The 14,588-nt window shown below is 38.9% G+C and overlaps 1 protein-coding gene across 3 annotated transcripts in view; it reads left to right on the forward strand.

Moving 5' to 3' along the window:
- Window positions 1-14,588, forward strand: part of Mtf2 (metal response element binding transcription factor 2) — a 62,003-nt gene that overhangs the window by 25,301 nt on the left and 22,114 nt on the right. For all 3 annotated transcript variants that reach the window (XM_090334205.1, XM_090334204.1, XM_090334206.1), the window contains 6 exons: window positions 1,882-1,977; window positions 2,415-2,515; window positions 2,846-2,994; window positions 8,428-8,523; window positions 9,712-9,780; window positions 10,885-11,008. In XM_090334205.1, coding sequence (XP_090190331.1) covers window positions 1,882-1,977; window positions 2,415-2,515; window positions 2,846-2,994; window positions 8,428-8,523; window positions 9,712-9,780; window positions 10,885-11,008 — 635 coding nt within the window. The remainder of the gene's footprint in view (window positions 1-1,881; window positions 1,978-2,414; window positions 2,516-2,845; window positions 2,995-8,427; window positions 8,524-9,711; window positions 9,781-10,884; window positions 11,009-14,588) is intronic.

Here is a 14,588-nt window from a genome sequence, read left to right on the forward strand (position 1 = left end):
CTGTCTGTCAGTCAGTCAGTCTGTCTGTCTTTTTCTCTCACTCTTAAAGAACTGAGTTTTCAGAGAAAGGAATTGTGTACATAGCTTCCTTGCTCCTTTTTAATCTCATGATTTTATTAGTGATAAAATTTCAGTGAATGCATACACCGAGGTAGATGTGTATTCTGCTGAGTAGCCTTAGTCTTCTCAGAATTTCTCTTTAACTTTCAGTCCCCAAAACTAACTCTTTAAGAGTGTGAATATTATAAGTAGGTAAATAGGGGATGTTGCCAGAGAACATTTTTTTTTTTAAATTTCTTTTTTGGTTGAACTCTGGGCCTGGGCACAGTCCCTGAGGTCTTTAGCTCAAAAGGCTAGTGCTTGGCCACTTGAGCCCACAGCACCATTTCTGGCTTTCTGGTGGTTAATTGGAGATAAGAGTTATGGATTTTCATGCCCAGGTTGGCTTTGAATCTCGATCCTTAGATCTCAGCCTCCTGAGTAGCTAGGATTATAGGCATGAGCCATTGGTGCCCAGCTATTTTTTTTCCCTTTTTTCAAATATTTGTTGTTGGGGCTGGGAGTTTGGCCTAGTGGTAGAGCGCTTGCCTAGCATGCTCGAAGACCCAGGTTCAATTCCTCGGTATCATGTACATAGAAAAAAGCTAAAAGTGGTGCTGAGGCTCATGTGGTAGACCTCTAGCTTTGAGAAAGTCCAAGGACAGTGCTCAAGTCTTGAGCTCAAGCCCAGGACTGGCAAAAAACAAACAAACAACCCAAAATCAAATTTTTGTTGGTATTTTAAAAATTACTATTAGCTGTAGATATACAAAGCAGTTTGAATGTAGGTTGTCAGTTTGTGAGTATCATGCATCTTCTATCTGTGTCACCCCATCTATCATTTTTCTGAATCTCTCCCAACTTCATTCATCCCTTTACCTAGGTAGTTACTTGTTCATATATGTACAGTGAATATTATAACTACGTTTGCACCTCCACACATGTATTCATTTTGTTAAACAATTAACTTAGTTGTTCAAAGAAGTTATGCAGTTGGATTTCTCCTACATATATTACATGTTAGTGAACATGCTTGTGTATATATGCATGTGACCCTGTGTATGTTTACATATGTACCTAATTTAGACCTAATTTCCATATTTGGAAGAAAGCATGTGTGTTTTGTTTCTCTGAGCCTGATTCACTTCACATAACCTAATTTTTTTTTAGATCTTTGCATTCTCCTGCAAATAACATATTCTTGAGCAATGGATAGAATTCCATTTTGTGTATACTTATCATATTTTGGGAATTTAAATTATTCATTTCCATAAAAGCAGGTTAAATGATTAATGTAGATAATCAAATAACTTAAGTTAGAGATAGGAAGAACACATAACGGGGGAGGGAGGGAAGGAGGGAGGAAGAGAGAACATATTTTGTGTGCTTTATTTTGTCTCATGAAACATTTTAATGTGTATTATATTTTGTCTTGAGAAACATTTTCATAGTTAACAAACATCCTAAGCTACCCAATGACTCTAGAAGTTGTTATACGAAATGCCTTGTTTTGTTTTTGCTTTCATCTTTCTGTCAATCACAGGGCTTGAACTCTGGGCTTGAGCTCTGTCCCCTAAGCAAAACTTAAGGTTTGCATCCTATCACTTTGAGCCAAGGCTCCACTTCTGGTTTTTGAGTGGTTAATTGGAGATAAGACTTTCCTGTCCTGACTGATTTCAAACTGTAGTCCTCAGAGCTCAGCCTCCTGAGTAGCTAGGATTATAGGTGTGAGCCACTGGTGCCTTGCTTTTTGTTTTTGGTTAATTTTTATTATAGGTAGTCGTACAAAAGGGTTTCAGTTCCTGTGTGGAATTCTTCATGACTTTGTTTTAAACATTCCAGGAGCCACTGGAAGTGGGGAAATGGTCTGTACAATATGTCAAGAAGAGTATTCAGAAGCTCCCAACGAAATGGTTATATGTGATAAGTGTGGTCAAGGTGAGCATTCATTTTTCTTCATGTTGTGAAAAAGTTACATTGCATACTGAATGCCCCTTAAGATTTATGCTTCACACCTGAAATCCTAGCTACTCAGGATGCTGAGATCTCTAGATCGCAGTTCAAAGCCAGCCAGGGCACTAAGGGCCCTGAGATTCTTACCTCCAATTAACCACTAAAAAACCAGAAGTGGCATTGTTGCTCAAGGGGTTGCCTTGAGGTGAAGAGCTCAGAAACAGTGGCCAGGCAGAGTCCAAACCCCTCAACTAATAAAAAATAAACCACCCCCCCAAAAAAATCAAACTTTAGATTGTTAATTTGTAGCCATTATCATGCTTATTTGCTGTATTATAAGAAACAATAATACTAAATTGGCTTTTTAAATTCTTATTATTTATTAATACAATAGAATTTGCTTTATGCTTTTTTACATTAAGGGTATCATCAGTTGTGTCATACACCTCATATTGATTCAAGTGTGATTGATTCAGATGAAAAATGGCTGTGTCGGCAGTGTGTTTTTGCAACAACAACAAAGGTATCTTGGTGGATAAATGGGATTTATAAGATATTACCATTGTAATGATTGCAAATAGAAAGTTTATTTAAATCAGATTAAGCAGTCAGTGCTAGTTAGAATTGTTTGAATAATTATCTTGAAATAATTTAAGTAATTTTTTGATAGTGGTATGGTAATTTCCAGTTATTTAAAAGAACACAACAAAATAGATTATCAATTAGTTTGTGATTTGATAGAAACTTAGAGTTTTTTCAGCAGTATCAGATATCTTTAAATTATGAAATTATATAGTATTGAATTTAAAATTTTTACCTTCTTCAAAATAATTTTTTGTCCTCTAATATATAGAGGGGTGGTGCACTTAAGAAAGGACCAAATGCCAAAGCATTGCAAGTCATGAAGCAGACATTACCCTATAGTGTGGCAGATCTTGAATGGGATGCAGGCCATAAAACCAATGTCCAGCAGTGTTACTGCTATTGTGGAGGACCTGGAGAGTAAGTAAATAGTTTTTGATGCCCCTCAAATAACTTGTATTTGCTTACATTATCCCTCTTCCCCCTCCCTCTCCCCACATCCTCCTGTGCCTCTCTCCCTCTCCTCTTCCTCCTGCTACAGTGTCTCCCATTGCCTTACAGTGGAGATCTATTATTTAAATCTCCCGAGTAGTGAGATTCTAGTTATGTGCCCCCTGTGCTAGTTTGTCTTTATACTTTTGCTGATTGTGGTATAAGAATGATAAAGAATTGCAGATGTGGAAGTGGTGCTGTGGCTCAAGTGGTAGAGCTCTAGCCTAGAGCTGAAGAGCTCAGGGACATCACCTAGACACAAGTCCAAACCCCAGGACTGGCCAAAAAAAAAATATTTACTAGCGTTTCATTTACCCACATCTCATCTCATATCTCTCTCTCTCTCTCTCTCTCTCTCTCTCTCTCTCTCTCTCTCTCTCTCTCTCTCTCTTTCTCTCTTTTTCTTTTTTTTTTGGTGAGTCATGGCTCTTGATCTTGTCCTGGGCGCTGTTTCTGAGCTCTTCAGCTCAGCTGAAGGCTACTTTCTACCACTTGAGCCAAGCTCCCACTTTCCTGAGCATTTTTGTGTGTGTGTGTCAGGGGTTAGGGGGGTCAGGGGCTTGAACTTGGCCTGGGCGCTGTCCCTGAGCTCTTCAGCTCAAGGCTACTGCCCTACCCCTGGGCCTGGGCATTGTCCCTGAGCTCTTCAGTGCAAGGCTACCACCCTACCCTTGAGCCAAGCCCAACTTCCCAGCTTTCTAGAGGTTAATTGGAGATAAGAGTCTCAGGTCCTTTTGTGCCCCTGCTGACTTTGAACCTTGATCCCCACATCTCAGCCCCCTGAGTAGCTAGGATTGCAAGTGTGATCCACCATGCCCAGCAGAACCAGAGATACTTTAACTCCAACTAACCACTAGAAAATGGAAAGTGGGGCTGTGGCTCAGGGGTGGGGTAGAACCCTTGAGCTGAAGAACTCAGGGATAACGCATAGGCCCAAGGAGTAGAGTGATACCCTTGAGCTGAAGAGCTCAGAGTTCAAGCCCCATAACCCATAAGAAAAAAAAGGCCAGGAGTTTGGCCTAGCTGTAAAGTGTTTGCCTGAAGACCAGGGTTCAATTCCTCAGCACTACATGCATAGAAAAAAGCCAAAAGTGGTGCTGGTGCTCAAGTGGTAGAGCTCTAATCTTGAGAAAGTCCAAGGCCAGTGCTTAGGCCCTGAGCTCTAGCCCAGGACTGGCAAAAAAAAAAAAGAAATTGGACATATTAAATGGAGATGTAACTCTTGCACAACTAATAATATATATATTAAAAGAAAACCTGACAAGGCAAAAGAATATTATAACACTGAACCTAGAATAAGTCATAGTAAATGAGGTAAGCTATGCTCAGAGAAACCAGTATCTTATTCTCTCAACTGCAGAAGCTGGATCTGATACATATTAGAACATGGCAAATTATACAGGACTACGAACATTTATTCACACACAGTGAATTCTTAGGGGACAAACATAAAGGTGCAATGTCTATGTATATCTGATCACATTAAATAGTATTTATTGAATACACAAATGGAGGTAAAAAGTGAACAAATTCATCAGTGGTATTCACTAGACACTGTTAAAAATGAACTGTAAGCCAGGAGTTTGGCCTAGTTGTAGAGTGCTTGCCTAGCATGCATGAAGCCCAGGGTTTGATTCCCGGTACCACATGCATAGAAAAAGCCAGAAGTGGTGCTGTGGCTCAAGTGGCAGAGTGCAAGCCTTGAGGAAAAAAAAATGTCTGTGTGTGTGTGTGTGTGTGTGTGTGTGTGTGTGTGTGTGTGTGAGAGAGAGAGAGAGAGAGAGAGAGAGAGAGAGAGAGAGAGAGAGAGATTGTCACCTACATACTCCATTTCTTTTTCCTTTTTCCTCACTTATTTTGTCCTTCTCCCTTTCTTCCTTTCTCCTTGAACTCTTTCGGTGGTTTAAACTAGTCATCATGTTTGCTGGGCAAGTGTTCTATCTCACTTGAGCTACAGCCCCAGGTCTTTATTGCTTTAGTTATTTCTTGGATGTAATCTCATGTTTTTGCCTGGAGCTTGCCTAGACTGGCATTCTCCGATGTATACCTCTGTGCAACTAGGATAAACAGGCTGGCCACCACACAAAGCTTGTTGGGTGAGATGAGGTTTGGGAAACTTTGGCATGTGTGTTGGCTTTTGAACCTATGACTTTCCAAATTCTTATCTTCTGAGTAGCTGGGATTACAGATATGAGCCATCAGTGCCCAGCATTCTGTTGATCAGTCAGTCCATTTGAGATACTGGGGATTGAACTTCAGGGCTTTGTGCTTGTTAGACACTGGTACTCTACCATATAAGCTGCATTGCCAGCTCTTAAACTTTAGTTAAGTATCAGTGCACAGCATGAGTTCTTGCGGTGTTTTCTTATTTTAATACTTTAGACTTATTTTAGAATTTTTGATTGCAGACATAGTTATCTATCAAGATTATAGAAGAAATCAGTTACACTTACCAATTATACATTTAAAACTGGAGGCTGTAACTTCATTTATCTTGGTTATTAGATGTTCAAGTCAACAAATAAGAGTGCTGAGTAAGAAAATTTAGAAATTTACTTTTGATCACTGCCTTTAGTTTTGTCTTAGAAATCATGAATGTATGCTTTATCTGCTCATAAAATGGTAACTTAAAATGATTCATTGAGCTGTGTAGCAATAATGGTAGTACTGGCTTCTTTCCTAGGCTAATATTTCTATTGCCAGCATCACTGTTTCTTTGTTTTTCTGTTTGTAGTAGGACTTGAAGCTTTGAGCTTACATTTATTTGGTTTATATGCTCAAGGCTGGAATATTACCATTTGAATCACATCTTAATTTCTACCCCTCTCATGATGTCCCTTAGATTTCTCTTGCGCCCCAACTGCTATTGTTACCACTTGACCTACATCTCTACTTTCAATTTTTTAATTGGAGATAAAATACTCAAAATTTTATTTCCTGGGCTGGCTTTGAACCTTTTAGCCTTAGTGCTTAGCCTGTTTGAATAGTTAGGATTACAGGCTTGAGCCACTAGTGCCCAATAATATTCTTTATGATTTCCAAACTCTGTTTTTGTTGAGTTTGAAAGCTACTCTTGTTCTATGATATTATGACTTGAAAATGCCATCTTTCCAGAAAGTCTAGCATGTAAATAAATGAGCTATATCTTTATTCTGATTCATCTGTAGTCTTATGAACTATTAAGTTGTGATTCAGTATTTTTGCACCCACTCAGCTTTTGGGTCAAGCACAAGTTTGTAAAATGGGCTGTGTTTAAAACCTATTCTCTCTGTCTCCCCCCTCCCCCTTTTGGTGGGTCATGGGGCTTGAACTCTGCCTGGGTACTGTCTCTGAGCTCTTCAACTCTAGGCTACTGCCCTACCTTGAGCCAAGCCCTACTTCCCATTTCCTAGAGGTTAAGAGATAAGAGTCTCAGGTTCTTTTGTGCCTGGGCTGGCTTTGAACCTTGATCCTCAGATCTCAGCCTCCTGAATAGCTAGGATTATAGGTGTGAGCCACAGCCCGGCTTAACTACTTTCTTACAAGAAATTTAGGAATTGATCTTTTTCCTTTATTTATTTCAGACCTAGCATTTCATTTAAGCTATTTTTTTAAATTAAAGAATGTATTAACATTGATTTTTGTATCATATTTCAAATGACATATTTAACATGTATTCAAGAAGGGAATCTCTACATACAATCACTGGCATTTAGATTTTAGAACAATTCAAATTAGGCTGAGGGTTTGTATGTCATATATACATATTAATCTATGTAATAAAACATGTCTATAGAGTCATAAATTTTTATGTCTATATAGTTGTGTTTATATTTCTAGTACCATGTCCATAGCATTGGGTATGCAAATATTGAGTCCTTGCTCTTGTACTGTTTGGATCTTATAGCCACATATTAAGGATACCATGTGCCTTTTGTTCCTTTGGTCTTGACTTGTCTCACTCAACATGATTCACTCTAGATTCATTCACTTCTCTGCAAATGCCATTATTTTATCTTGTCTGTTGGCTATGTGTTCGTTTGTTTTTATTATTTTCATTTTTGTCCGTGCTGGGGCTTGAACTCTGTCTGGGCCTGGGCATGTATTCCTATACTAGGTCTGGGTATATGTCCCTAAACTCCTTTTTCTCAAGGCTAGCACTCTACCAATTGAGCTACAACACCATTTCTGGCTTTTTCTGGAATTAGTTAGAGAAAAGATTCTTACATAGTTTCCTGCCCAGGGTGGCTTTGAACGTCTGTCCTCAGATCTCATCCTTTTGTGTAGTTAGGAGTACTGGCAGGAACCACTATCGCCAGGCTCACAGATTAGATTTCTAATTATGTCAACCAAATTACTGAATTATTTTCCTTTTCATAACTATGTAAGAATATTACAAGTATAATTATAGTAAAGATATAAAATGGAATGTTCAAGCTGGGCGTGTCAGGCTGGCTCATGCCTGTAAACTTAGCTTCTTAGGAGGCTCAGTTCTGAGAATTTCAGTTTTAAGCAAGGCCACACATACAAATCCTTGACTCATATCTCCTCCTCCCTCCCTCTCCTCTCCCTCCCTCCCTCCTCCCTCCTCCCTTCCTTTCCCCTTCTCTTCCCCCCCTCTCCCACTCTCTCCCCCTCCTCCCCTCCTGCCAGTCCTGGGGCTTAAACTCAGGGCTGAGCACTGTCCTTGGGTCTTCTTAAGGCAAGAGCTCTATTACTTGAGCCCAACATCACTTATCTCCAACTAACCACCAGAAAACACAATTTAATGCTGTGGGTCAAGGGGTAGAGCTGAAGAGCTCAGAGGCAACGAATGACCTGGCCCATCATTTAAGCCCCCCAACAAACAAACACAAAAAGAAAGCAAGCAAATCCCAGGCTTATGCTTTGTGTATAGTTTCGGAGCTGGCCATTATTGACTAGAAAATAGCATTTTTCGGTGTGTGAGGTGGCTCACCTTGCATCCTTATGTCTGTTTTTAAAAATGAACCTTTTGCTGGTATGGTAGCTCATACCTGTAATCCTAGCTACTCAGGAGGCTGAGTTCTGAGGATTGTGGTTCAAGCATGCCGAGGCCGAGAGTTCAAGTCCCACTACTGACCCCCCCCCCAAAAAAAAAAAACCAAACCCTTTAGATCATAAAAATGCAATGTTTAACTGACTTAGGTAATTGTACCTTCTCTGTACACCACCTTTATAATAATTTAAAAGGTAGTAATTTTAGTTAGATATGGTTGTACATTAATCTCATCACACAGGAAGCTGAGGTGAAAGGATGAGGAGCTTAGCCAGTGTGGGGTATAATCCTGAGAGTCTGTTTCAAAAATAAATCTTTCTCCCTAAAAAATAATTCTAACCTTAGCTTTTTTTTTTAAAATATAGCTGGTATTTAAAAATGCTACAATGCTGTAAATGTAAGCAGTGGTTTCATGAAGCTTGTGTGCAATGCCTTCAAAAGCCAATGCTATTTGGAGATAGGTAAGAACATTTGAATTTTTACTGATTTTGTATGTGTGTGTGTGTGTATACCTGTGTGTACGCGCATATTTGTAATTTGCTCATTTTGTGGTATGTATTTCTAAAGTTTCTTTCCCCTTCCTCCTCCCCTTCCCTTTCCGGCTTGAACTTAGGGCCTGGGTACTGTCCTTGGACACTTTTTGCTCAAGGCTAACACTTGAGCTATAGCTCAAGCTTCCAGCTTTTTCTGTGTATGTGGTACAGAGGAATTGAATTCAGGGCTTTGTGCATGAGAGGCGAGTACTCTACCACTAGGCTATGCTCCAGTCGTGGTGTGTGTGTGTGTGTGTGTGTGCGCGCGCGCGTGCATGCATGCATGTATGTATATGTCAATGTGAGTTCGTGTGCACACGCCAATTTTGGAGCTTAAACTTGTCCTCAGTGCTGTCTATGAGCTTTTTTTTTTTTTGGCCAGTCTTGGGCTTGGCTCAGGGCCTGAACGCTGTCCTTGGATTTTCTGAAGGCTAGAGCTCTACGACTTGAGCCTCAGCACCACTTCCAGCTTTTTTCTACGTGTGTGGTACCGAGGAATCGAACCTGGGTCTTCATGCATGCTAGGCAAGCACTCTACCACTAGGCCAAACTCCCGGCCCTCTATGAGCTTTTTTGCTCAAGGCTATTACTCAATCATTTGAGCCACAGCTCCAGTCAGGCTTTTGGAGGGGGAGTGGTTAGAGATAAGAATGTCAGGGACTTTTGTGACTTGGCTTGCTTTTAACCAAAATTCTCAGATCTCATCCTCCTGAATAGCTAGAATTACAGGGATGAGCCAGCAATGATTTGTGAATGGATCACCTTAAAGCAAATATATTTCAACATGTTTTATGCTTTTGAACATTATTCCCAATTTTTTTTTGATGGGTCATGGGGCTTGAACTCAGTTCTTGGAAGATATGAGCCATTTCTAAACTATGGGTGTATAGCAATCCATGATCTTCAGAGGTCTCTAGTAGATAAATAATCTCATTGCTCCGGATACAGATTGTTTCATTGTTTTTTCTTAGTGCAAAATAAATGAATTAAATCACAGTGTCATAATTGAGATTATACCGTTTAGTATTTTCATTTGCTGAATGCACAATATAATTGTTAAATAATTTATATTTTATTTTGATTACTCAGTATAAAACTTTTTCTTTTTTTCCTTAGGTTTTATACATTTATTTGTTCTGTCTGCAGTTCTGGACCAGAATACCTCAAACGTCTACCACTACAGTGGTAAGCAAGAGAGCCTTTCTGCTTAATAAATAAATAAATAAACAAAAAATTCTTCATCCTATCTTTACTGGACATGCATAAAACTGTTCTTTATAGGTGGCTTTAGTTCTTTTATCTATCCTCAGGCCTTATTCCATTTCACCATGGAGAATCAAATTAGTAGCACTATCTATAATTAAATGGATTAAATGTAGCTTTCAGATTTCAGATCTGAAATTCTTTGTCATGTATTCAATTTTTTTGTATCTTCAGGGTAAATACAATACTAGAGACCTGGGGTAGACAGTGTGACTTTCAGCTTTTGTGTGGGTGTGTGATGAATTTGGAAAATTTATCAGTAAAGTGTTTTTTTATTAAAGAATTTATTAACGTTGATTTTTACATCATATTTTAAATGACAAGTTTAACAAGCAAGTGTTCAAGGAGGGAATCTCTATTACCCAGTAAGATATTTTTAAGTATTTACAAATTTTAATGTGTTAGTGTATTTCAGAAACAGATAAGAGTTTAAGTCATGATTCAGATTTAAAAGGCCTAGTAATTTGGCATCGTGGCATATGCCTATAATCCTAGCATCAGGAGGCTGAGATCTGAAGATCCTGGTTCAAAGCTACCTTGGGCATGAAAGTCCTTTGAGACTCTTTATTTCCAGTTAACCACTAGAAAACCAGAAGTAGAGCTGTGGGTTAGAGTGGCAGAGTACTAGCCTTGAGCTGAAGAGCTCAGGGACAGTACCCAGGCCCCGCAGCCCCATGACCGCCCCCCCCCCAAAAAAAAGAAGCCTAGTGAAATATGCTGTTTTATGGCATATATATAGTAGTGAATATAACAAATCGATTTGTGAACATCAGAGCTTTTTTGGAGTGCATTGTACAAAGTAATTATATCTTCTTGTTTCTAATTTTGTATTCAAGATAAATAATTGTTTAGCAAATGTTTTCCATATATAATGATTTAATATATTGTGAATATGACTTGGGAGTTTACTCTTTTATCACCTAACTACTTCATTTAATTGTACTAGTTTTATTAAGGAACTGTTTAATTTCTGAACAGTAACCCAAAACATTGTTTTCGTATATTTTGGTTATGTTTGGATTCCAGGGTAGATATAGCACACCTATGCCTTTACAACCTAAGTGTTATTCACAAGAAGAAATACTTTGATTCTGAACTTGAGCTTATGACATACATTAATGAAAACTGGGATAGATTGCACCCTGGCGAGGTAGGTGGTCATAGAGCTAATTTTATTAGCTACTTGATGTCTATTTTGTTTTGTTTTTATAAAAAGCAAATAAGACACCTATCAATCAGACAAATAAGATTGTCTGAATTTTATTTTTGGTTTTGGGAGATTTAGTATTGATAAGGTCATCAGAATCAACCCCCTCATTCTTCGTGTTTGCTCAGTTTGACTCACAGGGTTATAAATGGAACAAGTAAATTGAGTCTCATCTATGTTTTGAAGGTGAGAATCCTTGTAGTTAAAGGTAGGGGGATGCAGGGGGGGCAGTAGCTCATACCTGTAATCCTGGCTATTCTGAAGTTTGAGATCTGAGGATCAAGGTTAAAAGCCTGCATAGGCACAAAAGAACCTGAGACTCTTATCTCCAATTAATTTCTAGAAAACAGGAAGTGGGGCTTGGCTCAAGGGTAGGGAGGTAGCCTTGAGCTGGAGAGCTCTGGGACAGCACCCAGGCCCAGGGGTAGACAATAGTTTGGTACTGTAGAGCTCAGGGAATGTCCTGAGCTGGGTTCAAGCCCCAAGAACCACAAGGAGGGGGGGCGGGAAGAAGACTAGGAGAGTGAGACAAATTCTTATTGTTAAGTATCTTACTGATGGTTCCATTTCTTTCTCTGTTTTCTATAAACTCTCAGATTGTATCTGAAATTCATTACTCTAGTTGATTTTCCCTTAAATGATAGACTTTAAGAAATGATAAGTCCAGTGATAGCATTAGAGTAATGAATTATAAAGATAGCTAAGTTGAAGATTATTCTCTCTGTAAAAACCCTTGAGAAACAGAATATAGAAAGATGGGCCTGGGAGTTTGGCCTAGTAGTAGAGTGCTTGCCTAGCAGGCACGAAGACCCAGATTCAGTTCCTCAGCACCACATACATAGCAAAAAGCCAGAAGTGGTGCTGCAGCTCAAGTGGTAGAGCTCTAGCCTTGAGAAAGTCTAAGGACATTGCTCAGGCCCTGAGTTCAAGGCCCAGGACTGGCAAAAAAAGAAAAAAAAATTAAAAAAACCCCAAAAACAATGTATGCTCATTGAAAAATATTTTAAAAATAGAATAGTCAAGAAAGGAAAGAATTTAAGTGTAAGTTTAAAATTATTTTTAGAATTTAAAATTATTAAGAAAATTATGAATTGTTCTTCATTGAAAACTAAAATATTGTTTAAGCTGTATGGAATTAAATGTGTATTATAGTCCTGCACTATTTTTTGAGGTTAAATGGACAAACTAATTTGATAATTAGGGGAGAATTTCAGCATTTGTTGTAGCATTTTGGTATGAGTTTATAACATTAAATAGAATATTAAGGAATTTTTTTGGTTGGTTTTTTTTTTTTTGGGTTTGAAAACAGATCTAAGGGGTCGTGAGTTTGGCCTAATGGTAGAGTGCTTGCCTAGCATGCACAAAGACCTGGGTTTGATTCCTTGGTACCACATACATGGGAAAAAGCTGAAAGTGGTGCTGCAGCTCAAGTGGTAGAGCTCTGGCCTAGAAAAAAGCCCAAGGACAGTCCTCAGGCCCTGAACTCAAGCCCAGGACTGGTGGGGGGGGCAGGGAAAGACCTGGGTTCAGTTCCTTGGTACCACATACTGTAGAAAAAAGCGGGAAGTGGTGCTGCGGCTCAAGTGGTAGAGCTGTAGCCTTAAGAAAGCCCAAGGTCAGTGCTCAACCCTGAGCCCAAACCCTGGACTAGCCCCCCCAAAAAAAGAAGTAAAGCAATAAAGCTTTTCATCTTAGCATTTAATGTTTAGCTGCATTCACTTTAAAATTCTATTTTAACTATTCTAACTGTTCAATATTTGGATATCTAATGTTATGGATATGGTCTTGTAGATACAAACATAACTACTTAGACATAAAAATCTTTGATGGGCTATATACTGTATAGACATAATGTTTTATTGCATAGATGAATGCTTAATTTTAATAATGTTCTAAAACCTAAGTGCCAGTGATTGCACTTGTTAAACCTGACATTTAAAATAAGATCTAAAAATCAATGTTAATAAATTTAATAAAAAAGTTAATAAATATGGTAAAAATTGGCCTGTAAAAAAAAAACAAACTATGTCTCCCCCTCCCCTTTTTTTTTTGGCCAGGCCTGAGGACTGAACTTAGGGCCTGAGCACTGTCCTTAGGCTTTCCTCAAGGTTAGTGCTCTACTACTTGACCCACAACACCACTTCCAGCTTTTTTCTATGTATGTGGTACCAAGGAATTAAACCCAGGTCTTCGTACATGCTAGGCAAGCACTCTACCACTAGGCCAAACTCCAGGCCCCTAACTATGTCCGTTTTAACACTTAACAGGAAGATATACTTGTACACTTGATAATGTACTTTATGTGGTCAAATTCTACAGTAGTTACTTGTATAGGTAATAGGCAATATGTATAAAAACTTTAAAGCTGCATATATTTTTATTGCTACCACTTTTACTGAAATGTATACTTTGAGTCTGGGGACTATCCTTGAGTTCTGAAGGTCAAGGATACCACTCTATCCCTTGAGTCACAGCCCTGATTCTTATTTTCTACAGGTTAATTGGAGATAAGAGTCTCAGTTCCTTTTGTGCCTGGGTTGACTTTGAACCTTGATCCTCAGATCTCAACCCCTGAATAGCTAGGATTGCAGGTGTGAGCCACTGTGACTGGCCAGTTAGCTTATTTTTAAAGAAAACAGTTTAGTTTATGAATTTCAGGTATCCCAGGAGAATTTTTATAGTATGCTAATACTTATTTTCATTATCTGTAGCCTATAAGGTTTATCCTAGAAATAAGGTGGCCCAGTGACAGAACACTTGCCACATGTGTAAGCTCAGTCCTAACACAGAAAGAAAAAGAGCAAAGAAACTACAAAAGCTAATGGTTTGTGTGTGCGCGCGCGCGCGTGTGTGTGTATGTCCGTCCGTCCGTCCGTGTCCTGGGGTTTGAACTCTGGGCCTGGATAATGTCCCAAAGCTCTTCAGCTCAAGGATACCATTCTATCCCTTGAGTCACAGCCCTGATTCTGGTTTTCTAGTGGTTAATTAGAGATATGTCTCATGGTCATTAGCAGGGCACTGTGGCTCACGCCTGTAATCCTAGCTACTCAGGAGGCTAAGATCCGAGGATTGAGTTTCAAACCAGCTCAGTCACTCAAGTATGAGAGACTATTTATCTCCAATAGAACACAAGAAGTGGGTAGGGTAGTAGCCTTGTACTGAGGAGCTCAGGAATAGTGCCCAGTCCCAGAGTTCAAGCCCCATGACCTCCCCCCCCCAAATAAAAAAAGTCTCATGGTTATTACTGCCTGGGCTGGCTTTGAACCATAATCCTCAGATCTTAGCCTCAGTAGGTAGAATTAAAGGCGTAAGCCACCATGCCTGGCTAAATGCTAACTTTCTAATAGTGTATTTAGTGACTTGTAATCATTTCACACCATTTCTTCTCAATTAAAATAAAAATTCATTTATTAGAATAATTACCATAATGTTAGACTGAATAATGACAGATTGAAGCTTAGGCTTTTTTAAAATATATTTTTATTGTAATTAATAGAAGGGTTATGTTATATTTGCAAGATAG

Source organism: Megascapheus bottae, chromosome 6 (genome assembly GCF_031878675.1).
Source record: "Megascapheus bottae isolate mThoBot1 chromosome 6, mThoBot2.hap1, whole genome shotgun sequence".
In the NCBI taxonomy this organism is placed as follows: domain Eukaryota; kingdom Metazoa; phylum Chordata; class Mammalia; order Rodentia; family Geomyidae; genus Megascapheus; species Megascapheus bottae.